Genomic DNA, 27,682 nt, shown 5'->3' on the forward strand with positions numbered 1-27,682 from the left:
CGGGGTAGACAGTCAGAATCTTTTTCCCCGGGTGGAAATGCCAATGACTCGAGGGAATAGCTATAAAGCAAGAGAGGCAACGTTTGAATGAGAGGTGTGTGGCAAGTTTTTTACACAGAGGGCAGTGAGTGCCTAGAACGTGCAGCCAGCAGTGGTAATAGAAGCAGAAACAATAGTGGAATTTTTTGAGGATGTAACAAGTAGAATGGATAAGGGAGAGCCAGTGGATGTGGTGTATCTGGACTTTCAAAAAGCCTTTGACAAGGTCCCTCACAAGAGATTAGTAAGCAAAATTAGAGCACATGGTATTGGTGGTAGCGTATTGACATGGATAGAGAACTGGTTGGCAGACAGGAAGCAAAGAGTAGGAATTAACGGGTCCTTTTCAGAATGGCAGGCAGTGATTAATGGGGTGGCGCAAGGCTCAGTGCCGTGACCCCAATTATTTACAATATATATTAACGATTTAGACGAGGGAATTACTCTAAATGTGACATTTCCATGTTTGCGGATGACACAAAGCTGGGTGGCAGTGTGAGTTGCGATGAGGATGCTATGAGGCTGGAGGGTGACTTAGACAGGTTGGGTGAGTGGGCAGAAGCATGGCAGATGCAGTATAATGTGGATAAATGTGAGGTTATCCACTTTGGTAGCAAGTACAGGAAGGCAGGTTATTATCTGAATGGTGTCAGATTAGGAAAAGGGGAGGTGCAACGAGATCTGGGTGTGCTTGTACAGCGGTCACTGAAAGTAAGCATGCAGGTACTGCAGGCAGTGAAAAAAGCTAAAGGCATGTTGGCCTTCATTGCAAGAGGATTTGAGTTTAGGGGCAAGGAGGTCCGACTGCAGTTGTACATGACCCTGGTGAGACGGCACCTGGAGTATTGTGTTTCTCGATTTAGGCCATGATTTCACTGAGGGCATTGAGGAAGTCTGTTCTTTTACTGTCTGTGAGTTGCTGGATCTAGTGTGCTCATCATCCATTCTTCAATTCATGGATTTCCACTAAATCTCTGCCTTAAATTGGCTATGCAGCTGGCTCGTGTCTCCTGAAAAGTGATGGAGCTTCCTTCCATGAAAACCTGGTCATTCTCATCAAATACATTTTGTTTATCTTGGAAGAAAAGGTGAAAGATTATTTGCAAATGGCAATTATAATAGACGTCAGAGTTGTACAGCTCCTGTTGTCTAGAAGGCATCAGGTTGTTTCTGAGGTGCTGTCTGAGAAGCGTTGACATTGATTTACTTGGGGTAATGTATCTGTTTATGGTGATAGCATGTGGAGTAGGCAGTGATGTCCAGTAGTAATGTCAATATAATTGAATGGACAGCATGATGGTGCAACTAGTAGAGTTGCTGTCTCACAACCTCAGCAATCTCAGTTTAATTCTGACCTCTTTTGCTGTCCGTATGAAGTTTGAATGTGAGTTCGCAATGGTTTGCGCACAAATTTTGTGTCTACTTTCTCTCATTTATGTTTGAAATATTATCTTTATATTGTGAGGTTTTAAAAAAAATGTCAAACAACTTATTTTGGAAACAGAGGCGACGATTCTTCTTCAGCTGCCCCAAGGACTGTCAAATATGCTAACTGGTGAATTATGGTGCAATATCTTACTGTAACACATGGCTCTTTGCAACAGACTGCTGAGAAATAGTGGCAGGTGGGTGTTTCAGCTGTAATTGAAACCAATTTCTAATTTAGGATGAAGTTATCACATAACCCAATGAATGCAGATTTACAAATCAACATTGGCTAAACCATGAAGTTTACCACATTCTGGATTTTATCTTCAATGCCCTGATACTATTCAATATTGTTTGTCTTTTCAGTGTTGAGCAAAAAACAAAATCCCATGGCCATAATAAAAAAAGTGCAATGGTATGAGTGCAGTTTCTATGGGTAATACAGTGTTCAAGCTGCCTGCATATATAACGTTTTTGTATATGCAAATTCAAGCTTTTCTTCTCAACTGTTTTCTCGATTCCCCTACTCCGGTCAAAAGATTCTGTGCATTTATCCCATCTATGCCACTCATGATTTTGAATAACTCTATAAGGTCACCCTCATCCTCCTACACTCCAAGCAATAAAGTCTTAGCCTGCTAAACCTCTCCCTCGAGTCCTGGCAATATCCTTGTAAATCTTCTCTGCACCCCTTTCAGCATGACATCTTTCCAATAACATGGTGACCAAAACTGAACATCTATGTTCTATCTATCTATCTATCTATCTATCTATCTATCTATCTATCTATCTATCTATCTATCTATCTATCTATCTATCTATCTATCTATCTATCTATCTATCTATCTATCTATCTATCTATCTATCTATCTGTCTCTCTGTCTCTCTGTCTCTCTGTATATCTATCTGTCTAACTATCTATATATCTATCTATATATTCTATTACTAAAACTCTCATCTTGACCACTTCCGGTCTGCGTTCTAATTAAATTTGTGCAGGAACGCTACCCTATATCGCTAGGATTTTATTGCCACCTAACTCACCGTTCTCCTCTGCTCCAAGCCACTGTCGGTGAAATATGAGAAAAGTTATGAAGGTTTAAAAAATCGTGTGATCAGCAGATTGGTCTTCTCGCCTGTCGGTCACCATGAAGGTAACGTCCCTTCCGGCACCCGCTGTCTGGCGGGGAGAATAAAGATGAAGCGGACTGCGAGCGGGGGCTGTGTTCTGCGAGCGAGGAGCTGTGCTCTGCAAGTGAGGGGCTGTACTTTGCGAGCGGTGGCTGTGCTCTGCGAGTGGGGGCTGTGCTCTGGAGAATAAATCTCCGGAGGTGGGGCTGAGTAAACAAGCCGTGCTGGTTGAGTACGCAACAGTGGAGTCGGGAAAGCTGCTGTGTGGAGTCGGGAAAGCCGCTGTGTGGAGTTGGGAGATGCTGTGTGGTGCCGTGGCCGGTGGTCGCTGAGTGGAGTCTCTCCTCCCCCATACACGCCCCCCACCCCTTTCCCCTCCCCCCTCCCCCCTTCCCCCTCCCCCTCCTTCCCACACCCCCCACCCCCCTTCCCCCCTTCCCCCTCCCCCTTCCCCCTCCCCCCCACACCCCCCTTCCCCTTCCACACCTCCTCCCTATCCCCACCCCCCCCCCACCCCAACCAAATTCAAGTGCAGTTTCGTACCACTACAAGCAGGGTGCAACGCCACCAAATTCAAGTGCAGTTTCATACCACTTCAAGCAGGGTGCAAGGCCACCAAATTCAAATGCAGTTTCATACCATTTTATGTAGGGTGCAAGGCCACCAAATTCAAATGCAGTTTCATACCATTTCAAGGAGGGTGAAACTACCATAAAAGCACACAAAACACCACAAGACACCACATAAACACCACACTCACAGTTCAGTAGACATTCAGTGTGTTCAGTTGATTCACAGCTCAGACAGAGTCGTGACCTCTCTCTCCCCCATCTTGCAGAGACTGAGCCACACCCACACTTCCGGGTTGTATAATCCCTCCCCCCACCCACCAGAAGGGTCATGGCCTTCATGGCATGATTGACAGGAGAGAGATTCTCAACATTTTTAAACACCAATAACACTTTTATTTTTAATTGAGGGGAAGAATCCTCTGCACCTGATGAGTGGAGGGGGACTGAGTAAGATGGCCAAAAATCACAGCCGTAAGTTTTATCTAAAATCAATATACAGTGCAAACAGGAAGTTGTCAAGTTTAGACTTTTAATCATTTGCCATTTCAAACCAACCACCACCAACCATTTGCTGTGCTTTATTTCAAACCAACCACCACCAATCATTTGCTGTGCTTTATTTCAAACCAACCATATTTTCATTTTCAAACCACTTTAAGGGCACTCAAGGTCAGTAAAACCACACTCACAGTTTAGTAGACATGTGTTCTGTGTTATTCACAGCTCAGACTGAGAGACGTGATCCTCTTGTTCTCCCCATCTTGCAGAGACTGACTGAGGCACTCAACACTTTCGGGTTTTATAGTCCCTCCCGAAGGGGCGTGGCCTTCAGGAGAGAGAATTTTTTAAACACTAATAACACTAATAAACACTTTTATTTTTCATCGATGGGAGATCCTCTTGTCCTGCGCAACGGAGGAGGACTCTGAGTAAGATGGCCAAAAATCACAGCCGTAAGTTGCAGCGTTTTTTCTAAAATCAATATACAGAACAACAGGAAGTGGTCAAGATCAGACTTTTAGTGATAGAGATAGATAGATGTGTGGATTAGGGCATATTAGCCACAGGGAGCAGTTGAACAGACTTGGATTGTTTTTTCTGGTGCTGAAGGTTGCAAGGAGTCCTTATAGAAGTATAGGGGGTGTGCACGTAAGGTCACTGGGTCATAGGGCTTGACGCACGGAGCTGCTCAATCCATCTGGAGGACATCCGTAACTTCCAGTATATGTTATTAATGCAAGAAACGCGTACATTTCTACCTGTTAAAAACAGCCAAAATGTTGAATTTGTCCGCTGTAAAAAATTGTGGAAGTCGGGATAAGTGTGAGAGACATGTACCCAACTTAAGAATTCCAAAAGTGAAGCAAAATGAAGGTAAAGAGAAGCTAGAGCTAAAGGGAGAACAGCAGCTAGAGTGCTTGGCAAACATTGGCCGTGCAGATATCGGAATCGGAAATATTGGGAATTATCGCGTTTGCTCACTGCATTTCATCAACAGTAAGGCATTATTTGTGTTTTTTCATGATTCCTTTGGTATCTAAAAAGTCTCAGAAGTGATAAATCTGGCTGTAAATTTTGCTTCAGAGGCGTTTTCTTTTTGTATGTAAAACCCGACTTGAGAACCATGGGCAATTTAAAAAATTTACAGCCAGATTTATCACTTCTGAAACTTTTTAGATGCCAAAGGAATCAATTAAAAACACAAATAATGCCTTAGTTGATGAAATGCAGTGAGCAAACGGCCAATGTTCGTCAAGCACTTTGGCTGTTGTTGTCCCTTCAGCTCTCACTTCTATCTACCGTCATTTCTCCTCACTTTTGGAATTCTGAAGTAGGCTAAATGTCTCTCACACTTATCCCGATTTCCATAATTATTTACAGCGCAAAAATTGACAATTTCGGCGGGTTTTAACGGGCCCGCTACGCTGGAAATAATGGTAAGTGCCTACCTGCAGTTCATCGCGTGTACTCCACTTGGCGTAGCGTAGCAACGGTACGGGTCATGGGTCGTGACCCGACTGCCGTGAAACCTCCCTATATGAAATGATAAGATGCACACATAGGGACCCTTTTTCCCAGGATGGAAACATCAAATATCATAGGGCATAGTTTTAAGGTGAGAGCGGAATAGTTTAAAAGAGTTATTATGGGCAACTTTTATTGTAGTGTGGTGAATTCTGGTGCAATGATTGGTGGTTGAGGCAGATACGATCATCTTTGCTCTCCCCTCACCCCTCCCTCAGCCCCGCCCTCACACCTCCCTCTCCCCCACCCTCTCCCCTCACCCCTCCCTCAGCCCCGCCCTCTCGCCCCACCCTCTCCCATCACCTTCCCTCAGCCCCGCCCTCTCCCATCACCCCTCCCATAGCCCCGCCCTCAGCCCCGCCCTCTTCCCTCACCGCTCCCTCAGCCCCGCCCTCAGCCCCGCCCTCTCCCCTCACACCTCCCACAGCACCACCTCTCGCCCCGCCCTCTCGCACACGCCCCCAGACGGACGGGTCTCGCGGCCAATAGTAAGGCCCGCCACCGCTGTGGATTGTGGGGGCTTTATGCTAATGAGCGGTGGTTATAAACGCGCGTCCGCGCTTACGCCACCTCTCCGCGCGCGCGCGTCAAGTCAAGACGTCTAGAAGCGCCACCTGCTCGCCATGGCCGACAAGCTGCCGCACAAAGTCGGTAAGTGATGCCGGCCCCGGCACTCTGCTCTCCCACAGCCGGCCCCGGCACCCTGCTCTCCCACAGCCCCCGGCACTCTGCTCCCCCACAACCGGCCCCGGCACTGCCCCGGCACCCAGCTCCCCCACAGCCGCCCCCGGCACTCTGCTCCCCCACAGCCGCCGGCGCTGCCCCGGCACCCAGCTCCCCCACAACCGGCTCCGGCACTCAGCTCCCCCCCCCCCCCCACAGCCCCGGCACCCTGCTCCCCCACAGCCCCCGGCACTCTGCTCGCCCCTTGCCGGCTCTCTACCGCGTGTCGTTGTCGGCAAGGGGAGAGCGGCAGCGCCGAGCAGCTGCAGGAGGAAGGGAGACTCGGGGCCGGCGAGTCCCGGGTCGGGAGCGGTAGAGGGTCCGGCTGAGTGCACGGGTGCGATGAGCACGGTCAGTGAGTGCTGAGAGTGGGGTGCAGGTTTGGACAGCTTCAGGGCTGCTGTTAGTGGGAAACATGATGGTGTTGAGGTCAGGGCTGGTGAGTGGTGCAGGCTGGGGCTGCTTGGATCTGTCCTTTTCATACATTCTCCCTCCATAGACGCCCTCTCCCCTGACTCAGTCTGAAGAAGGGTCTCGACCCAAAACGTCACCCATCCCCTCTCTCCAGAGACCCTGCCTGTCCCACTGAGTTACTCTAGTATTTTGTGAACATCGCTGGTGATTGCTGGGGTTGGGGAGCATGATGGTGTTAAAGTCAGGGCTGGTGAGTGCTGAGAGTGGGGAGCAAGAGGAATATTATCTACAGTAGATGTTCATGCATTGTCATTGAGTTTCCACATCCTCTCTGCACAGTGGCTAAAAAGTTTCCTGCATTTTGTCTCGAATTGAATACCAGCTACCAGCTGAAGCGCAATCTGTGATTTATGCAGGTTTATCACATGATAATCCCAAAGGATCACCGAACACAAGGAAACTCCTTGAGCCTGCCCTACAATTCAAAATGTTCATTGCTGATCTGCTCCAGGCCTTAACTCTCTCCTCCTCCTTGTGCTAATTTTGCACGGCACTAAATTCCACAAGGTTCAAGAATTCTCTTTTAATACTCACCAACAATCTGGCCTCCACATCCATCCGTTGTGGAGAATTCCAAAGACTAGCTACCGACGGTGACTGGAATCATTTTGACATCTACCCTGTTTAACCCCTTTGAGATCTTGTTTCAATAAGCTCACCTTCTTCCAAACTCCAATGATTGTAAAGCCAACCTCGAGTGGCGTGTGGGTGGATTACCAATGGATTTTGTTTGGTCTTCCTTAAGGGTAACCATCTTCTTAAATAAACGGTCCAAAAGCATGCCTAGTTCTCCAGTTCTCTGGCGTTTTGAAGGATGAGAGGGTATCTCATTGAAACATGTGAGATTGTTAAGGGCTTGGACACGCTAGAGGCAGGAAACATGTTCCCGGTGTTGGGGGAGTCCAGAACCAGGGGCCACAGTTTAAGAATAAGGAGTAAGCCATTTAGAACGGAGACGAGGAAACACATTTTCTCACAGAGAGTGGTGAGTCTGTGGAATTCTCTGCCTCAGAGGGCGGTGGAGACAGGTTTTCTGGATGCTTTCAAGAGAGAGCTAGATAGGGCTCTTAAAAATAGCGGAGTCATGGGGATATGGGGAGATGGCAGGAACTGGTTATTGATTGGGGATGATCAGCCATGATCACACATTGAATGGCGGTCCTGGCTCGAAGGGCCGAATGGCCTACTCCTGCACCTAATGCTTATTGTCTAACAACATATGTAGGAAAGAACTGCAGATGCTGGTTTAAACTGAAGATAGACACAAAATGCTGGACTAAGTCAGCCGGACAGGCAGCATCTCTGGAGAGAAAGAATGAGTGACGTTTCGGGTCAACAAGGGTCTCAACCCGAAACGTCACCCATTCCTTCTCTCTAGAGATTTTGTGTATCTCTGGTCTAATGGAGCAGCTGGGCTTGTACACTCTGGAGTTTAGAAGGATGAGAGGGTATCTCATTGAAACATATAAGATTGTTAAGGGCTTGGACACGCTAGAGGCAGGAAACATGTTCCCGATGTTGGGGGAGTCCAGAACCAGGGGCCACAGTTTAAGAATAAGGAGTAAGCCAATTAGAACGGAGACGAGGACACTTTTTCTCACAGAGAGTGGTGAGTCTGTGGAATTCTCTGCCTCAGAGGGCGGTGGAGACAGGTTCTCTGGATGCTTTGAAGAGAGCTAGATAGTGGAGTCAGGGGATATGGGGGAGAAGACAGGAACGGGGTACTGATTGGGGATGATCAGCCATGATCACATTGAATGGTGGTGCTGGCTCGAAGGGCCAAATGGCCTACTCCTGCACCTATTGTCTATAATAACATCCTTTACAATTATAGCAGTATTGATAACTTCTAAACCATAACCCCCTTGTAATAAAGACCAATTTGTCTTCCCAGCCACCTGCTGCACGTAACATATTTTACCTAGATCTCTCTCTACTTCATGCATGAGCAATTTTTTTCCATTTAGATATTACTGGGCCTTCGATTTGACTTGCCGATATGCATGACTTTGCACGTTCCCAGGCAAACTTGGGTCTGTTGAACTTCTGAGTCGTTAATGTAAAGAGTTGAGAGCCAATACCTGATCCTCGAACATTCTACTGTTATATACTTCCAACCTGGTAAAAGCCTGTTTATTTTCACAAGCACAAACAAATAGGAGTAGAAGTCATTGCTTCAGGGTGGTCAGGGTGAGGTAGCCCATTGGCTACAAAATGGGCATGGTGGAATATGTCAGAGGGAGGTAGTGCGGAGTTGCTTTGCAGGTTGGAGGCTGGTGTGCTTCAGTGAGAAGTGCTATTTCCCCCGTTTGGTGCCGAAATTAAAAACGATTTGATGAGAATGTAGTTGGCATGCCCATGAAAAATCTTGCATTTCAACAGATACACTATAGAAAGTATTCTGACAGGGTGTATCCCAGCTTGGTATGGCAAGTGCTTTGCTCCTGACTGCCTGAATCTGTTTTTGCACAGTCAATCCCAGGCTCGTCACTTGATTACACACAGTGCCCTCCATAATGTTTGGGACAAAGACCCGCCATTTATTTATTTGCCTCCGTACTCCACAATTTGAGATTTGTAATAGAAAAAATCACATGTGGTTAAAGTGCACATTGTCAGATTTTAATAAAGGCTATTTTTATACATTTTGGTTTCACCATGTAGAAATTACACCAGTGTTTATACATAGTCCTCCCATTTAAGGTAGCCATAATGTTTGGGACAAAAAGCTTCACAGGTGTTTGTAATTGCTCAGGTGTGTTTAATTGCCTCCTTAATGCAGGTATAAGAGAGCTCTCAGCAACTAGTCTATCACCGTTGAAAACTTTTATTGCTGTTTATCAACATGAGGACCAAAGTTGCACCAATTAAAGTCAAAGAAGCCATTTTTGAGACTGAGAAACAAGAATAAAACTGTTAGAGATATCAGCCAAACCTTAGGCTTACCAAAATCAACTGTTTGGAACATTATTAAGAAGAAAGAGCACTGGTGAGCTTACTAATTGCAATGAGACTGGCAGGCTACTTGCTGCCACAAGCCTGTCCACTGTACAACTGGTCGTATGGAATAGGAGTAGAATAAGGCCATTCAGCCCATCAAGCCAGCTCCGCCATTCATTGATGGCTGATCCATCTCTAACCCCGTTCTTCTAACCCCATTCTCCTGCCTTCTCCCCATAACCTCTGACACCCGTACTAATCGAGAATCTATCTGCCTTAAAAATATCCACTGACTTGGCCTCCACGGCCTTCTGTGGCAAAGCATTCTACAGATTCGCCACCCTCTGACTAAAGAAAATTCTCCTCATCTATCTCCTTCCTAAAAGAACGTCCTTTAATTATGAGGCTATGATCTCTAGTCCTAGACTCTCCCACTAGTGGAAACATCCTCTCCACATCCACTCTCTCCAAGCCTTTCACTATTCTGGATATGAGCTCTCCCTCATTCTTCTATCCTCCAGCGAGTATAGGCCCAGTGCCGACAAATGCTCATCGTAGGTTAACCTACTAATTCCTGGGATCGTTCTTGTAAACCTCCTCTGGACCCTCTCCAAAGCCGGCACATCCATCCTCGGATAATTGCTCACAATATTCCAAATACTGCCTTACCAGCATCTTATAGAGCCTCAACATTATATCCAGATCATGATTGATCTTCCCTGCCATCTTCTATCCGTGTCAACTCACTTGAGCAGCAGGAGCTCTAGTACTTTGCATTTTATGGTACCTTGTAATTGACTTCTGGAAATCCAAATGCAATACTTTGCCAGTTTCCCTCTAAGACTACTGGCTTCATCCTCAAAGAATACCAACAAATTTGTTAAATATTATTTACCTTAATAAAATGATCAACATTATGGAGTTTAATGTAACATGCATATTTTACTTTGAGAATTTCTATTATTGGCTCTTCTCCAAGATGTGTTAATCTGTCTGTTTTAGACAGCTGTTGGTATTCTCATGGCCATGTTTCACACTGCATTTTGGTTTCCTAACGGGAACATAGAGGGTGAACTTAAACTCCAAGTCACTGAAGACGTTCCCAATATTACTTAGCTTTAATTCTACCACTCGGTTTATATCAAAAGTACAACTATTGGTTGTCACTGAATACCTATCTAGTCAATAATTGTGAGATATTCACCCTGAAGCCAAAAATGTGGTACTAGACATGAGTTATACAGGTGCACAACCTTTTATCCGGAGTTCCGGAAACCGAAAAGCTCCGAAAACCGGACATTTTTTCCAGAATGTCGTCTGCACACCAAAGCTCGCGTTTGGCGCCAAACTTGACCCGAAACAACCCACGGTCAACCCAGGTCTGTACTACTGTAGCGGCTGCCTCCTCCCTGGAGACCGGGGAGACACTTAAACATCTGTAAATCATTGCTTAAATGTTAGTCAGTTAGTTTGGAGGGCTTTTATGTGAAGGGGGGGGGGGGGGGTGAAGGGGGAAACTTTAATTCTTAGTCCCCTACCTGGTCGGAGAGGCGAGGAGCGGGCAATGCCTTACCGGGTTGCCGTGCAGTAAGCTCCGGAGCGCTGTGGCCGCCGACTCCCAACATCGCGGAGCTGGGGCTGCGGGCGTCCGGCCGCGGGCGGCGCTGGTTGTAGCTCCGACCCCGGCAACTCTACCCCTGGCTGCGCGGCTCACCAAATCCAGCGTCGCCCGCAGCCCCAGCTCCGCGATGTTGGGAGTCGGCGGCCACAGCGCTCCAGAGCTTACCGCACGGCGACCCGGTAAGGCATTGCCCGCTCCCCGCTGGTATCCCAGCGCTGTGGCCGCCGACTCCCAACATCGCGGAGCTCGGGCTGCGGGAGTCTGGCCGCGGGCGGCGCTGGATTTGGAGCGGCGCGCAGCCAGGGGTAGAGTTCGCGGGGGTCGGAGCTCCAACCGGCGCCGGACACCCGCAGCCCCAGCTCCACGATGTTGGGAGTCGGCGGCCACAGCGCTCCGGAGATTACTGCACGGCGACCCGGTGAGGCATTGCCCGCTCCCCGCGTTTCCGACCAGGTAGGGGACTAAGAATTAAAGTTTCCCCCTTCACCCTCCCCCCCACCACATAAAATCCCTCCAAACTAACTGACTAACATTTAAGCAATGATTTACAATGATTCCCCGGTCTCCGGGGAGGAGGCAGCCGCTCCAGACTTTTCAAGCCGCCCGCGCTACCTACCTAATCTACGCTAAAAATCTTCCATTCCGAAATCTGAGAAGTGTCTGGTCCCAAGGCTTTCGGATAAAAGGTTGTGTACCTGTATAGGAATAGAAATAGTCAGCAGGTGAAGCAGTATTTTGGAGAGAGAAAATTAATACCGCAAGCTAATGTGTACATTGCCGGAATATTTCGTTCATCCCTTACTGCCTTTGAGCAACAGATGGCAGATAACATCCAGCCCTAAAGTTGGATGTAGAGCTGATGATCAGCTAAATGGACAGAGTAAGCTGGGCAGATTTATTTCCTTGCAGTCAACATGTCAATAGAATGTTGATTATACCCATTTGATTACTGTTACTGCAACTATTTTTTAATTCCAGATTTATGTATTTGAATTCACATTTCTCCTATGATGAGTGGTTTTGAAATATAATTTCTGGATCAATGCACCAGTCCTCCGGTGGCCATTTTGGTAACTCAACCACTAAATTGTTACAACCCTGGAATGCCAGCAGTCATCTGGATAATTTGTCAGCTTTTTACACAGATGCTGTGTCTCTCACATCTTCAGCATTTTGTTTTTTGTGAAACCAGCGTCTGCAGCTCCTTCTTACAGAGTTCAAGTAGTACTTGACTAAAGCAAATTAGGAAATCCTGAGATTTGTTCCTGTAACAATCTTACTGATAATCCAAGCCACGCATGGGGCAGGCTAATCTGTTTCAGCAACTGAGTTACTTTTCAAGACAGTATCAAATGGTAGAACGCATGGTTATTTACATTAGGCTGTGGGCCTAGGTGCTTTTTCGTTTTAAGTTTGTGACCCAAATCTTGAATAGAAACATAGAAAATGGGTGCAGGAGGAGGCCATTCGGACCTTCGAGCCATTGTGATCATGGCTGATCATTCTCTATCAATAACCCGTGCCTGCCTTCTCCCCATATCCCTTGACTCCACTAACCCCTAGAGCTCTATGTAACTCTCTCTTAAATCCATCCAGTGACTTAGCCTCCACTGCCCTCTGGCAGGGAATTCCATAAATTCACAACTCGCTGGGTGAAAAAGTTTTTCTCACCTCAGTCTTAAATGACCCCTTTATTCTAAGACTGGCCCCTGGTTCTTGAATTGCCTGGAATACTTGAATTTTTAACATATTGTGTAAAAATATTATAGAAGTCATTCCTGAACCTCGTCAAGAACAAAACCTGCACATTTTTTTAAAAATATGAGGAAAAGCTCCAATTTTCCGAGTAATTGTTCAATCAATGCATGCTTGGCATTGCATCGGGCGCCAATTGACCAATCACAGGCTTTGTTTCATGGTAGCTAGGCAGTGAGCACTCTGGGATCATGGCTGCCTCCTAATTACATCAAAACAATAGCAAGGTTTCGAAGGAATAAAGCTAATGCTTGCTAATAATTTTGTTAGCGGGCAGACTGACTGAGCCGGTGCTATTGGGGGTGCTGAAGGCGGCCTGGGCAGCATGCTCCCCACCATCATCGCTATGATGATCCAGAAGGGCATGCTGGCCGAGGTGGACGTGCTGAGCGGCCGCACGTACGGAGCCTGTAGCCGGTCCCAATTCGGCTCCAGCTCCAGCCGTGGCCAGCTCTGGAGGGGGGGGGGGGCTGGTTAGGCATTTTCCTCTCACTGGAAGATTCCTTAGCCTTCCCCCAGCCTGGCACTGCCCCAGTCCCACTATGGCTGTGACCCCCACTCTGCCCACTGGCAGTCAGTGGGGTTCAGTAAATGGGGGAATCCACAGGAACTGCCCTCGCCCATTAATTAGGCGGGTTCAGGAGTCGGACCTCTGGCAGTCTCATTCAAAATACACTCACAATTATATTCATTATATTATTTTTGTATAATATGATTATATATAACTCCAGTCATATTCGCAAGTCATGATATATATATATATGGTATAATATATGGTTTAAATAGACAGCAGCATGGAATTAGGCTCCCCATTGAGTAATATGAGCATTAGATGGCGCTTACTTTTTCGATCTCGTTTTCTAATTAGCTTAATTAATTAAAATGCAACTTTTGGCACTGACAAGTTATGACTTCCTTCTCAATTATATTTAATCAAAATCTGTGCCAAATATCAAGTTCCCAAACATGGGTCACAAAAGTTAAATTCTAGTCACATTTTCGATGCTCGTCCCACAGCCTACATGGTCAATCAGTATTTTCTGGTGTCCAGGTCCTTTGTTTCTCAATCCAGGCATCCAGATCTTGGTCTGTGGTTTTAATCGTCATTTTTAAAATAGATATTTACCTCTCTCTGGACATTACTGACTGGTTCTAAAGCTGATATCCTCCTACTCTTGAAGAGATTTGATTGTTGAAAATGAAAGTTATTTTGTGTTAGAATACTTTCAGTGACTCATTTGGTGTCCGAAGGTCATGAAAGATTTGGTATAACAAAGTTTATTCTTCAAATGCCAGTTCCTGGAATTTCCTTACAGAGAATGAGGCTTTCCAGGCAGTTGCAACTCTGGAAAATGGGTTTTCATCAGTGGCGAAGCCAGTAGAATCAACTCTGCATTAGTTTCTGTACACTTTGAATGACGCAAGTCTAGTTAAAAGCTGCTGATGTTGTATTTTTGTATCCTGTCATCAGAACGTTAAACAAACTTGGCTAACTTTGTTATTGGTGGCATTGCTTGCCTCCCTTTGCTTTCCCATGTTTGAAGTTCAATAACTTGCAGTTCAAAAAAAGGTATTCAACGGAATTTGATAATGGTTATTGCAAAGTCACTCTGACAAGGACAGTCACTCAATCATGCTGGTGCCACAAGTCTGTTACCTACACATGCCAGTAAAGTTGGTGTGCAATATTTTAACATAGTCAAATGCAGCAGATGTTGGATATACTTGACAATCTTAGGGAGGGAGAAATGGTTGTTATATTACGATCATAGTTCAAGAAACAAGTTTTATAATGATTAAAGTAGATGAAGGCCACATAAAAAAACCTGTTATAGGGGAAGAGGGATAATTGTGTTAAAAGATAATAAAGGGTCAAAAGTGTAGTTGTCAAGCAACATGCATAAAATTGAGGTAATTTGCTATGGTTCAGTTCCATAATGACATAATTGAATTCTGTCTCATTTCACAAAGGCAGCAGAAGTGGTTCAACAAATAATTCTCATCCGCTGAAGCATTGAAAAAGTATCTGACCATTACCTAGCTAGCCCAGCTTTTATTGCCCTTTAATCATCAAGATGGTGGTCTACTAAAGTGACCTTCTGGATCATGCGAGAGTGCATTTAAGGGTTGCTGTGTCAGACCAGTAAGGACAGCAGATTGTATCCTCCTGAACAGTTAGAGCCGCATGAGCGTTGTAAAATGTAGCATTGTCACAATTTACTATGGTATATACCAATGTTTGAGTGCAAAGTGCTGTGTTTGAAGTGTAAGGGATGTAAATAACTACAACTAGAAGGGGCCAGTGTGCTGGCACAGAGATTTGCATATATTCAAAGTTTAAACTAGTATGTCTGAAGGTGGGACCTAAAGCAATAATGAGGCAGATCTGAGAATTGTCGCAAATATCTAGGCAGGTCAGACAGCTGCGAGAATGGGGTTATCATAGTATGGATTTTAATTTTCCAGAGCTGCAATGGCATGAGGATTAGGTTGGGTTGGAATTTAAATTTGATCAGGGCAAGTTTCTCAATCAACATATAAATGACACAACTAGAGAAGGAGAAAAACAACTCCTCTTGGGAAGTAAGGCAAGGCAGAGGACTGAGGTTAGTGGTGGAGCTGCTTGGGGCAAGTTACCATAATTCTATTAAAATAGTTGTGGAGAAGGATAGGGCTGGTCCACAAGTTAAAATCCTAAACTGCAGCAGGCAATTTTGTTAGCTTTAGGCATGAACTTTCAGAGGTTGTAGATAGAAGACACTGCAGAAGCTGGTTTACAAAAAGGTGCTGGAGTTACTCTGGGTCGAGCAGCATCTCCGGAAAACATGGATAGGGACTGTTTCATGTTGGGATCCTTCTTAAGACTCGAATAATTTCCAGAGCTTTATTGGGGGAGATTATTTGCAGGAAGAGGTCCTTGGATCCTTTGCAGACCAGCTGACCAGAGTACTCTGACATCTTTAACCTCTTTCTACCCCGTTCTAACATTCCCACCTCCTTTAAGACAACAATCATCTTTGTTCCAAAATAAGATGGTAGCACGCCTTAATGACTCCTGTCCAGTGGCTTTGACATGTGCCTAGAGAGGGTGCTCATGGTGCACGTGCCCACCCCCCCCATGACATTCTTGATCTATTGCAGTTTGCCTTCATCGCCAGTCTTCAAACAGTTTCATAAGCTTATTGGAGGGTGGTCGGCAATAATTTATTAAAGTCACATCTTAAGATGCTGGAAATGATGGTGCCAGTGTGCTTGTCATGTCTAGTTCCAGGAGCCTTTTGTGGGGTGGTAGCTAATTTGTAGGTTCATAGTTTTGTTGCTTCTCCTGAGCTGCTTTGAATGTTTTTTTTATCAATGTCATTTTGTTGATTTTTCTGATTCTTGTTTCTCTGCATTAAAGCTGACATTAGTTTGGCTGAATGGGGTCGGAAAGCAATTGAGATTGCCGAAAATGAGATGCCTGGCCTGATGATGATGAGGAAGATGCATCAAGATTCAAAACCACTCAAAGGGGCTCGAATCGCAGGCTGTCTTCACATGACTGTTCAAACTGCTGTGTTGATTGAAACTCTCACTGCACTTGGGGCAGAGGTAATGTTGGTGTAAATCATGATTTAGTATCAACATCTTCTTTCAATTAAATTTTCCTGGACTGTACAGCATTGGGCGGTCTTTGAACAGCTGACGTTTGCACACTAGAACATAGAACAGTACAGTAAAGGAACAGATTGTTTGGCCCGTGATGCCTGTGCCAACCAAGATGTTTGTGCCAATCAAATTTGAACTGCACATCGCCCTGAACATAGTATATAGAACATGAAACAGTCCAGCACAGGAATGGGTCCTTTGCCACAATGTTTGTGCAGAACATGTCTAGTTAAATTGACAATATCTATCCATGCTATTCTTTGCGCTTCCATGTGCCTATCCACAAGCCTCTTGTATGCCGCTATTGTATCTGACTCAAGTACCACTCAAGGCAATGTGTTACAGGCCCCACCACTGTTTAAAAATCAATACTTGCTCCTCACATCTCCATTAAACGTTCCCCTCTTACTTTGTAGTGTTACTCTTGCCCTCGAGTGTTGGATATTTCCACCCTGGGGAAATGGTTCCCACTATTTACCCAATCTATGTCTCTCATAATTTTATATGCTTCTATATTCCTCTCTGCCTCAGAGGACGGTGGAGGCCGGTTCTCTGGATACTTTCAAGAGAGAGCGAGATAGGGCTCTTAAAGATAGCGGAGTCATGGGGATATGGGGAGAAGTCAGGAACGGGGTACTGATTGGGGATTATCAGCCTTGAATGGCGGTGCTGGCTCGAAGGGCCGAATGGCCTACTCCTGCGTCTATTGTCTGTTGTCTATGTCTATTGTCTATCGTCCTTTGCACCATCTCAAAAGCTTCCACATCTTCCCTGTAATGTGACCAGAACCAAATGTGGCCTATTTGAAGTTTGAGTTGCATTATGGTTTGTCATAGTTATACAACACAGAAATGGGCTTTTCTCACCAACCAGTCTATGCAGACTAATTTGCCTACCTGAACTCGTCTTACTTGCTTGCATTTGGCCTCTATTCCTCTAATATTTTCCTGCCTGTGTAGCTATCCAAATATTTTTTGTGTTGTAATTGTACTTACTTCTACCACTTCTTCTGGCAGCTCAATCCATATAGCCACAACTCTTGGTGGAAAACATTGCCCATTGAGTCCCCTTTCAAACTTTTCCCTTTCTCCTTAAACTTATTTCCTCTAGTTTAGACTCTGGGAGATGGAAAAACCAATCCTGTGATGAAGACCGAACATTCGCCGTCATGATTTTTCGTATCCCTCATGAATTTTATAGACCCCCAACGTCATCTCTCAGTGTCCTATGCTCCAAGGAAAACTTTACCACTCTCCATTCTTCCCATATCATTTCAGCACCCTAGTCTCAGTAATATCTTTGTGAATCTTTTCTGCATTCCTTCCTGTTTAATGACATCCTTCCTGTAGCGGGGCAACTGTAAATTTCCACAGAACTCTACAGTGTGGTCTCACTGATGTCTTATACAATTATATTACAATTCTTGTCTTCCATGCTCTGACCAATGAAAGCAGGCATGTCAGGTGCTTTCTTTACTGCCCTTAATATGTGTGTTGCCACTTTAATGGAATTAAATACTTGTGTGCTGAATTTGTGAGAAGGGTGGACACTGGGTTGGACATGTGCTGATGGAAATAATGTGAGGAGTTCAATGCAGATCAATTTCAATTATTTGAGAAAATGAAAACTGTAGATATTGGAAATCTGAAACAAAAAAATGCATGAAGTACTCAGCAAATGAGGCTGCATTTGTGGGAGGAAAAATCAACCAATGTTTCAGGTTGGAGACCTTTAATCAAAAGTAAAAAAAAGAAATAAGATGCTTGGAAAGCTGCAGATATGGGGGAGGGGATGTCTATCCTAGTGTAAGACTGAGGTGACCTTGGGGATAAATGGTAAACAAAATTGAAGAACGGTCCCAACCTGAAATGTCACCTGTTCATTCCCTCCACAGATACTGCCTGACCTGCTCAAGTATTAAGTTACTCAAGTATTTTGTGTTTTGAACAGTGTTATCTAGTCAGTGAGTGAATGGGAGCAGTTAGAGTCTGAGAACACAGAAGGATGTGGCAGCTGCAAACTGCAGAACTGGAGAGCAAGCCCAGTAGATCATGTTGGCTATGTCCTCCACTCCAAGAGAGAAAAAATGAAGTATAAACAATGAGCAATTATCACACATGGATGATGGACAAAGTGCTGATGTAACTCAGCAGGCCAGGCAGCATCTCTGGAGAATAGGAATATGTGATGTTTCAGGTCGAGACCTATCTTGGATGACTGATAGAGTTGAATCAAGTTACCTGAAATTGTAGAATTTAATGTTGAGACTGTAACATGCCCAAGTAGATGAGCGCCATTCCACAAACCTGCATTGGGTGTCTGCAAGAAGCCACTAAACAGAGTGGATAAAGAATTTAAGTAGCAGACAGCAGGTAGCTCAGGGTTTGTCCTGAGGGCAATCACCTGATCTGTATTTGGTTTCTCCAATGTGGAGAAGATCATTTAAGTTTTGTAGATTACTGGTACTTTGAGTTGCCTGATTTGGGTGGAGACAGATATCGGAAGGAGAGTTGCTGTTGAAAATAATGCATTTAATTTTCCTACTGTTTAGCTAGAGGATTTTACTCAGCATTGGAGTAACGAGGCAAGGAAATGGTTGAGAGGTGAGAGCAGTCAAATCACTGGTAATTAAATTTGTGAAGATAGCTGAAGGTTTAGCACTTGATAATTGTGGATGTGGTGATAGGGTATGTTGCTAGAGGTCCTGACTAGTTAACTATTGCAAAACTGGATGTCAGTGTGAGAATAGAGAGGATGAGAGAACCATGGAACTGTATTCGCTGGTTGACAACATCAAAGCACTGGTGTAACTCAGTAGATCAGACAGCCTCTCTGGAGAACGTGGATAGATGTTTCAGTTCAGGACGCCCCTTCAGACAGGAGATTGATGTTCACATTGTGGGGATGGTGGAGGAGAGCATTGTGAATGATGGGCTCGTGGAAGGATGCGTGGTCAATTGGAGCATGACTTTTGCCTTCATGCAGAACTTGAAGTGGGGTGGGAAATAAGGCTGAAATTAGCAAGGAATTTCCATCGGGAATCAAGAATATGGATTGGGCTGCATGGTTCTGTGGAGATAGCAAGAAATTGGAAGGTTACATTAATCCTGTGCTATTTGTTGTTGAACAGCGATACATTTCTTGTTAACTATCCTGTTTGTTGAGGTTAACTGAGCAAATTTACATAGCACATAGGTTTGTGCCATAGTCCATAATCCACATGATTTTGAGTTGGCAGCTGTCCAGAGCGGCTCTTTGCTCTTGATTGTCGCGGCTCTTTGCTCTTGATTGTCTGGGGGGAAAAATCTGCTTACAAATAGACCACGAGTAAAAGTGTAGGAAGAATTATTTAGCAAAGAAAAAATGGGTCGCAATATATATTACCATATATAACCATATAACAATTACAGCACGGAAACAGGCCATCTCAGCCCTACAAGTCCGTGCCGAACACTTATTTTCCCCTAGTCCCATCTACCTGCACTCAGACCATAACCCGCCATTCCTTTCCCATCCTCATACCTATCAAATTTATTTTTAAATGATAAAATCGAACCTGCCTCCACCACTTCCACTGGAGAGCTCGGAAAAATGCTGAAAAGCAGGACCTCCAGGGTTGTTATCTCCGGTTTGCTTCCAGTTCCTCGTGCTGGCGAGAGCAGGAACAGGGAGATACGGGACCTGAACGTGTGGCTGAGGAACTGGTGCACGGGGCAGGGATTTAGATTCTTAGATCATTGGGATCTGTTTTGGGGTAAAGGGGAACTGTACAAAAGGGACGGATTGCATCTTAACAGGTGTGGGACCAGCATTCTGGCAGGCAGGTTTGCCACTGCTACACGGGTGGTTTTAAACTGAATAAGGGGGATGGGGTGTCGAATGGGCTAGTGGAGGATGGAGTTAAAGGGAAAGGGTTTCTTAAATGTGTGAGCGTAGAGACAGAGGGGTGTAAAATGAGGGTAGAAGCAATAGGTAGCAAGGTGAAAAGTAAAAGTGGCAGGCCGGAAAATCCAGGGCAAAAATCAAAAAGGGCCACTTTTCAACAAAATTGTATAAGGGGTAAGAGTGTTGTAAAAACAAGCCTGAAGGCTTTGTGTCTCAATGCAAGGAGCATTCGTAATAAGGTGGATGAGTTGAATGTGCAGATAGCTATTAATGACTATGATATAGTTGGGATCACGGAGACATGGCTCCAGGGTGACCAAGGCTGGGAGCTGAACATCCAGGGATATTCAATATTCAGGAGGGATAGAGAGAAAGGAAAAGGAGGTGGGGTAACGTTGCTGATTAGAGAGGAGATTAACGCAATGGAAAGGAAGGACATTAGTTTGCAGGATGTGGAATCGGTATGGGTAGAGCTGCGAAACACTAAGGGGCAGAAAACGCTGGTGGGTGTTGTGTACAGGCCACCTAACAGTAGTAGTGAAGTTGGAGATGGTATCAAACAGGAAATTAGAAATGCGTGCGACAAAGGCAAAACCGTTATAATGGGTGACTTCAATCTACATATAGATTGGGTGAATCAAATTGGCAGGGGTGCTGAGGAAGAGGATTTTTTGGAATGTATGCGGGATAGTTATCTAAATCAACATGTAGAGGAACCAACGAGAGAGCAGGCTATTTTAGACTGGGTATTGAGTAATGAGGAAGGGTTAGTTAGCAGTCTTGTTGTACGTGCCCCCTTGGGCAAGAGTGACCATAATATGGTTGAGTTCTTCATTAGGATGGAGAGTGACATTGTTAATTCAGAAACAATGGTTCTGAACTTAAAGAAAGGTAACTTTGAGGGTATGAGACGTGAATTGGCCAAGATTGACTGGCAATTAATTCTAAAAGGGTTAACGGTGGATATGCAATGGAAGACATTTAAAGACTGCATGGATGAACTACAAAAATTGTTCATCCCAGTTTGGCAAAAGAATAAATCAGGGAAGGTAGTGCATCCGTGGATAACAAGGGAAATCAGGGATAGTATCAAAGCGAAGGATGATGCGTACAAATTAGCCAGAAAAAGCAGCATACCGGAGGACTGGGAGAAATTCAGAGACCAGCAGAGGAGGACAAAGGGCTTAATTAGGAAAGGAAAAATAGATTATGAAAGAAAACTGGCAGGGAACATAAAAACTGACTGCAAAAGTTTTTATAGATATGTGAAAAGAAAGAGATTAGTTAAAACAAATGTAGGTCCCTTGCAGTCAGAAACGGGTGAGTTGATCATGGGGAACAAGGATATGGCGGACCAATTGAATAACTACTTTGGTTCTGTCTTCACTAAGGAAGACATAAATAATATGCCGGAGATAGCAGGGGACCGCGGGTCAAAGGAGTTGGAGGAATTGAGTGAAATCCAGGTTAGCCGGGAAGTGGTGTTGGGTAAATTAAATGGATTAAAGGCCGATAAATCCCCAGGGCCAGATAGGCTGCATCCCAGAGTACTTAAGGAAGTAGCTCCAGAAATAGTGGATGCATTAGTAATAATCTTTCAAAACTCTTTAGATTCTGGAGTAGTTCCTGAGGATTGGCGGGTAGCAAATGTAACCCCACTTTTTAAGAAGGGAGGGAGAGAGAAAACGGGGAATTACAGACCAGTTAGTCTAACATCGGTAGTGGGGAAACTGCTAGAGTCAGTTATTAAAGATGGGATAGCAGCACATTTAGAAAGTGGTGAAATCATTAGACAAAGTCAGCATGGATTTACAAAAGGTAAATCATGTCTGACGAATCTTATAGAATTTTTCGAGGATGTAACTAGTAGCGTGGATAGGTGTAACTAGAACCAGTGGATGTGGTGTATCTGGACTTCCAGAAGGCTTTCGACAAGGTCCCACATAAGAGATTAGTTTACAAACTTAAAGCACACGGCATTGGGGGTTCAGTATTGATGTGGATAGAGAACTGGCTGGCAAACAGGAAGCAAAGAGTAGGAGTAAACGGGTCCTTTTCACAATGGCAGGCAGTGACTAGTGGGGTACCGCAAGGCTCAGTGCTGGGACCCCAGCTATTTACAATATATATTAATGATCTAGATGAGGGAATTGAAGGCAATATCTCCAAGTTTGCGGATGACACGAAGCTGGGGGGCAGTGTTAGCTGTGAGGAGGATGCTAGGAGACTGCAAGGTGACTTGGATAGGCTGGGTGAGTGGGCAAATGTTTGGCAGATGCAGTATAATGTGGATAAATGTGAGGTTATCCATTTTGGTGGCAAAAACAGGAAAGCAGACTATTATCTAAATGGTGGCCGACTAGGAAAAGGGGAGATGCAGCGAGACCTGGGTGTCATGGTACACCAGTCATTGAAAGTGGGCATGCAGGTGCAGCAGGCAGTAAAGAAAGCGAATGGTATGTTAGCTTTCATAGCAAAAGGATTTGAGTATAGGAGCAGGGAGGTTCTACTGCAGTTGTACAGGGTCTTGGTGAGACCACACCTGGAGTATTGCGTACAGTTTTGGTCTCCAAATCTGAGGAAGGACATTATTGCCATAGAGGGAGTGCAGAGAAGGTTCACCAGACTGATTCCTGGGATGTCAGGACTGTCTTATGAAGAAAGACTGGATAGACTTGGTTTATACTCTCTAGAATTTAGGAGATTGAGAGGGGATCTTATAGAAACTTACAAAATTCTTAAGGGGTTGGACAGGCTAGATGCAGGAAGATTGCTCCCGATGTTGGGGAAGTCCAGGACAAGGGGTCACAGCTTAAGGATAAGGGGGAAATCCTTTAAAACCGAGATGAGAAGAACTTTTTTCACACAGAGAGTGGTGAATCTCTGGAACTCCCTGCCACAGTGGGTAGTCGAGGCCAGTTCATTGGCTATATTTAAGAGGGAGTTAGATGTGGCCCTTGTGGCTAAGGGGATCAGAGGGTATGGAGAGAAGGCAGGTACGGGATACTGAGTTGGATGATCAGCCATGATCATATTGAATGGCGGTGCAGGCTCGAAGGGCCGAATGGCCTACTCCTGCACCTAATTTCTTTGTTTCTATGAAGCTCATTCCACACAGCTACCACTCTTTGAGTAAAGAGGTTCCCCCTCATGTTACCCCTAAACTTCTGTCCCTTAATTCTGAAGTCATGTCCTCTTGTTTGAAACTTCCCTACTCTCAATGGGAAAAGCTTATCCACGTCAACTCTGTCTATCCCTCTCATCATTTTAAAGACCTCTATCAAGTCCCCCCTTAACCTTCTGCGCTCCAAAGAATAAAGACCTAACTTATTCAACCTTTCTCTGTAACTTAGTTGCTGAAACCCAGGCAACATTCTAGTAAATCTCCTCTGTACTCTCTATTTTGTTGACATCCTTCCTATAATTGGGCGACCAAAATTGTACACCATACTCCAAAATTAGTCTCACCAATGCCTTGTACAATTTTAACATTACATCCCAACTTGTATACTCAATGCCCTGATTTATAAAGGCAATATATCACTGGTTGATGGGATTATGGTAACTGTTTGATAAGATTATAGTAAATCTATGCTTTTTAGTAAGACATTTTGACCCTGGGGTATGGGTGTAGTAGAATCTAACAGTCTATTCTAACTATGGCTCAATTTTGTATGCTGCACGTCTTATTTCACACCCAATCCACTTGATATTAGCATAAGGAAATTATGGACTTGCTCCTCAAAATCCCTTTACAAATTAGTGCTCCCAAGGTTCCTGACATTTACTACATGCGTTCCTCTTGTATTTAATCTTCCAAATGACAACACCTCACATTTTTCTGGATTAAATTCCATCTACCACTTCTCTGCACACATTTTAATTGGTCTATATCCTTATCCGCAACTCCAATTTTCATGTAATCTGTAAATTTACTAATCTTTTACATCCAAGACTTATCACAAGCAAGAGGTCCCAACATGGACCCTTACCGACTCCAGTTGAAAAAATGCTTCCCCATGCTGCCCTCCAGACAATTTTGTATGCATCTTGTTTGACTTAATCTACCATCAGGAACCTTACCAAATGATTTACTGAAGTTATGCCAGCTGCCTCCACTGCTCTTCCCACGTCAATCATCTTTGTCATCTCAACAAACTCAAATTGTGTTTGTCAGATATGCCCCCCTTTCCCATCTTCACACACAGCCATGCTGACATTTGCTAATATCCATGCTTTTTCAAATAAAATAAAATATTGTCCCCAAGAATCTTCAATAATTTCTCTAACTTTGACAAGGCACACTGGTGTAAAATTTCTTAGCGTTGAAATGTATATTCTTAGTTTTCTGTGATCTATTCTAGATATGGAGTGTGTGGATTGCTACAGTTCTAATGAATACATGACTTCTGCTTAACCTCTGATGTAGAATTGATTACTCTATTTGCAATGTGCTGTAACTGGAAGGTTAAAGTCCATATTATTTTTGTAACCGGCTTTGATCTCATTTCAGGTTCAGTGGTCCAGCTGCAATATATTCTCAACTCAGGATCATGCAGCTGCTGCAATTGCCAAAACTGGAGTTCCTGGTTAGTATAACTGTTTCTCACCTCAAATGCCCACTAATGTTCACTGAGTTCTCCATTTTTTGAGAACTGTATTTGTTTTCAGTTTGGGGAATTAATCTGCACTTGGCTTTCAAAATTAAACTTTGGCTAATTTATCCATAGAATATATCATAGTTATACAGCACAGAAACAGGCCATTTGGTCCAACCTGCCTATGTGAGCCAATATGTCCCATCTATGGTCATCCCACCTGCCCTGGTTTGGCACATTATCCCTCTAAGCCCATGCTAAACATTTACCTGTCCAAATGTCTTTTAAATGTCATTAAATCATCACCTGCCTTGACTTAGAATATATCTTAGTTTGGTTTGCTCTGAGGAATACAGTCCTAGTATGACCAATCGCTCAGTAGCTCTGGCCCTCAATTCCTGGCACTTCCAATTAAATATTCTCTAAACTCTTTCCAGCTTAATGATATCCTTCCTATAGCAAGGTGACCAAACTGAACACATTACTCCAGATGTGTACTCACCATTGTCTTGTACAACTATGACAGAATATCTTATTTCTCTAAATATCCTGGATGATGAAAGCCAATGTACCAAAAGCTGCCTTTACTACCCTATCGAGCTGTGACAGCACTTTTGCGGTAGCATGCACCTGTACTCCTCAATCTTTCTGGACTACAGCATTCCCCAGACCCCGACCATTCACTGAAAGTCCTGTCCTTGTTTGACTTCCCTCTCATTTATCTGTAGTAGCCATTCCTTGGCCCTCTAGCCAAACTAATTTTGATACGCCTCTACATCTGCGCTTCCACCTACTTTAGTGCTGTCTGCAAACTTATTTATCCTGCCTTGCACATTCTCATCTAAATCACTAATGTAAACAGAATCAGCAATGGGCCCAGCTTCTTGCCCTCATCAGCTACCTTGGTTACTTCAAAAAAGCAATCTAATTTCTGAGATGCAATCTCCCACATGCAAAACAATGACTATCTCTAATCATCCTCTCTCCATCTAAATGCATATATATATATATATATATATATTTTTTTTTTTTTTTTTTTCCTTCAGTAAGTTGGGCTCGCTGTTCCTTTGCTGTACTTGTGTTCTAGATAAACAGACATCTGAATGTAGTGCAGCAACACTTCATCTGGGACATTTTCTCTGACATGCAAGGCCCGTGAGTTAGCAAAGTGCAGATGCAGGCCAAATATATCAGGATCATTGTTCATAGGAGAAAGTTGTTGTAAAATGACTTCAGGGTGGTTATTTATCCACCCTGCAGCATATACGTGCTGGAACATAGAAGGTTGAGTGGTGGTGGAGGAGGGTTATAAAATCGTGAGGGGCATGGAAAATGGGAATAACCAGTCTTTTTCCCAGGATAAGGAAGTATGAAACTAGAGGACAAGGGTTTACGGCAGGGGTTGACAACCTTGTTCTGCATAGGGGCCACGACGCATGTCTATGAGCGGATGGCGGGCCACATCTAACACGTGTACATATAGACAATAGGTGCAGGAGTACGTCATTTGGCCCTTTGAGCCAGCACCGCCATTCAATGTCTGATCATCCCCAATCAGCACCCCGTTCCTGCCTTCTCCCCATATTCCCTGACTCTGCTATTTTTAAGAGCCCTATCTAGCTCTCTTGAAAGCATCCAGAGAACCTGCCTCCACCGCCCTCTGAGGTAGAGAATTCCACAGAATCACCACTCCCTGTGAGAAAAAGTGTTTCCTCATCTCCGTTCTAAATGGCTTACTCCTTATTCTTAAACTGTGGCCCCTGGTTCTGGACTCCTCCAACATCGAGAACATCGATCCCGCCCTGGATGTCAGGCATCAACTCACGTGTTCACATAGATCCAGCCGGAGCACTGGCCCTTAGTTACGGGCACTCACGAACATGGCGCACCTACAGACCATTGCCTTGGCTCGGTCCTGAAGGCGGTGGCTCAAATACTCACGGCCTATTGACAACCCCGATCCCGACAGTGAAGCCCAGACACAGAAGGTGCACGGCTGTGCCGGCGGCTTTGCACAGAATGAGGTACAGCCACAGCTCGGCGGCTCCGCCAGTGCAGGCCTCCTTGCTTCACCGCAACCTCGGGCCCGGGAGGTGCCAGTGATGATGGAAGTCTGCGGGCCGGATATATACGGCAAAAAAATACGCCTGCTGACCGGATGATATCGGGTTACGGGCCGCATTCGGTTGCCGACTCCTGGTTTACGTTGAAAGGGAAAAGATTTAAAAGGGGCTTGAGAGGCGACATTTTCTCACGGGTTGGTGTGTACATGCAATGAGCTACCAGAGGATGCTGGAGAGGCAAGTTCAATTACAACATTTAAGGCATTTGGACAGGTACATGGATAGGAAAAGTCTGAAGGGATATGGGCCAGGCGCAGGCAAGGTGGTTTGGTTCGGTTAGGTAACTTGATCAGTATGGATGAATTGGGTTGAAGGGTGCCGTTTCTGACATTTTGCTCTGACTCTTTGAGGAACCAGTGTTAGACCTGAGCATAACTATTGTAGCTCCCTACAATGCAACGTGTCCGAGAAAAGGCCTTGTGGGTGAGCGTGGCAGTGCTGCACTCGGAATTCTGACATCTTTGGAGTGGAGAGAGCGTGGCAAAGGAGGGAGGCTCACAGTATTGAGTAGCTGAACGACAATTTTTTTAAATGTTTACATTTATTTTCTTGCCCATATATACTGCATAAGAGTGAATTTTATTCCATATTTCAAATGTTTGGGTAATTTGTGAACTCTTAAGCCAAACAGCTGTAATGCTGGGGTTGCCTGTTTCTAACCACATATCTCTGCCTGTGAAGCCTGCATCCCATAAATGAATAAAAAACAATGGAAGTAGT

At 44.7% G+C, this 27,682-nt stretch overlaps 1 protein-coding gene across 1 annotated transcript in view; it reads left to right on the plus strand.

Moving 5' to 3' along the window:
• The first annotated feature begins 5,708 nt into the window (after positions 1–5,708).
• The window catches only part of ahcy (adenosylhomocysteinase), a 43,443-nt gene continuing 21,469 nt past the window's right edge, over positions 5,709–27,682 (plus strand). The window contains exons 1-3 of the mRNA XM_033042075.1: positions 5,709–5,846; positions 16,109–16,299; positions 24,755–24,830. Of these exons, the coding sequence (XP_032897966.1) occupies positions 5,819–5,846; positions 16,109–16,299; positions 24,755–24,830 (295 nt within the window). The 5' untranslated portion in view covers positions 5,709–5,818. The remainder of the gene's footprint in view (positions 5,847–16,108; positions 16,300–24,754; positions 24,831–27,682) is intronic.

Source organism: Amblyraja radiata, chromosome 23 (genome assembly GCF_010909765.2).
Source record: "Amblyraja radiata isolate CabotCenter1 chromosome 23, sAmbRad1.1.pri, whole genome shotgun sequence".
Lineage (NCBI taxonomy): Eukaryota > Metazoa > Chordata > Chondrichthyes > Rajiformes > Rajidae > Amblyraja > Amblyraja radiata.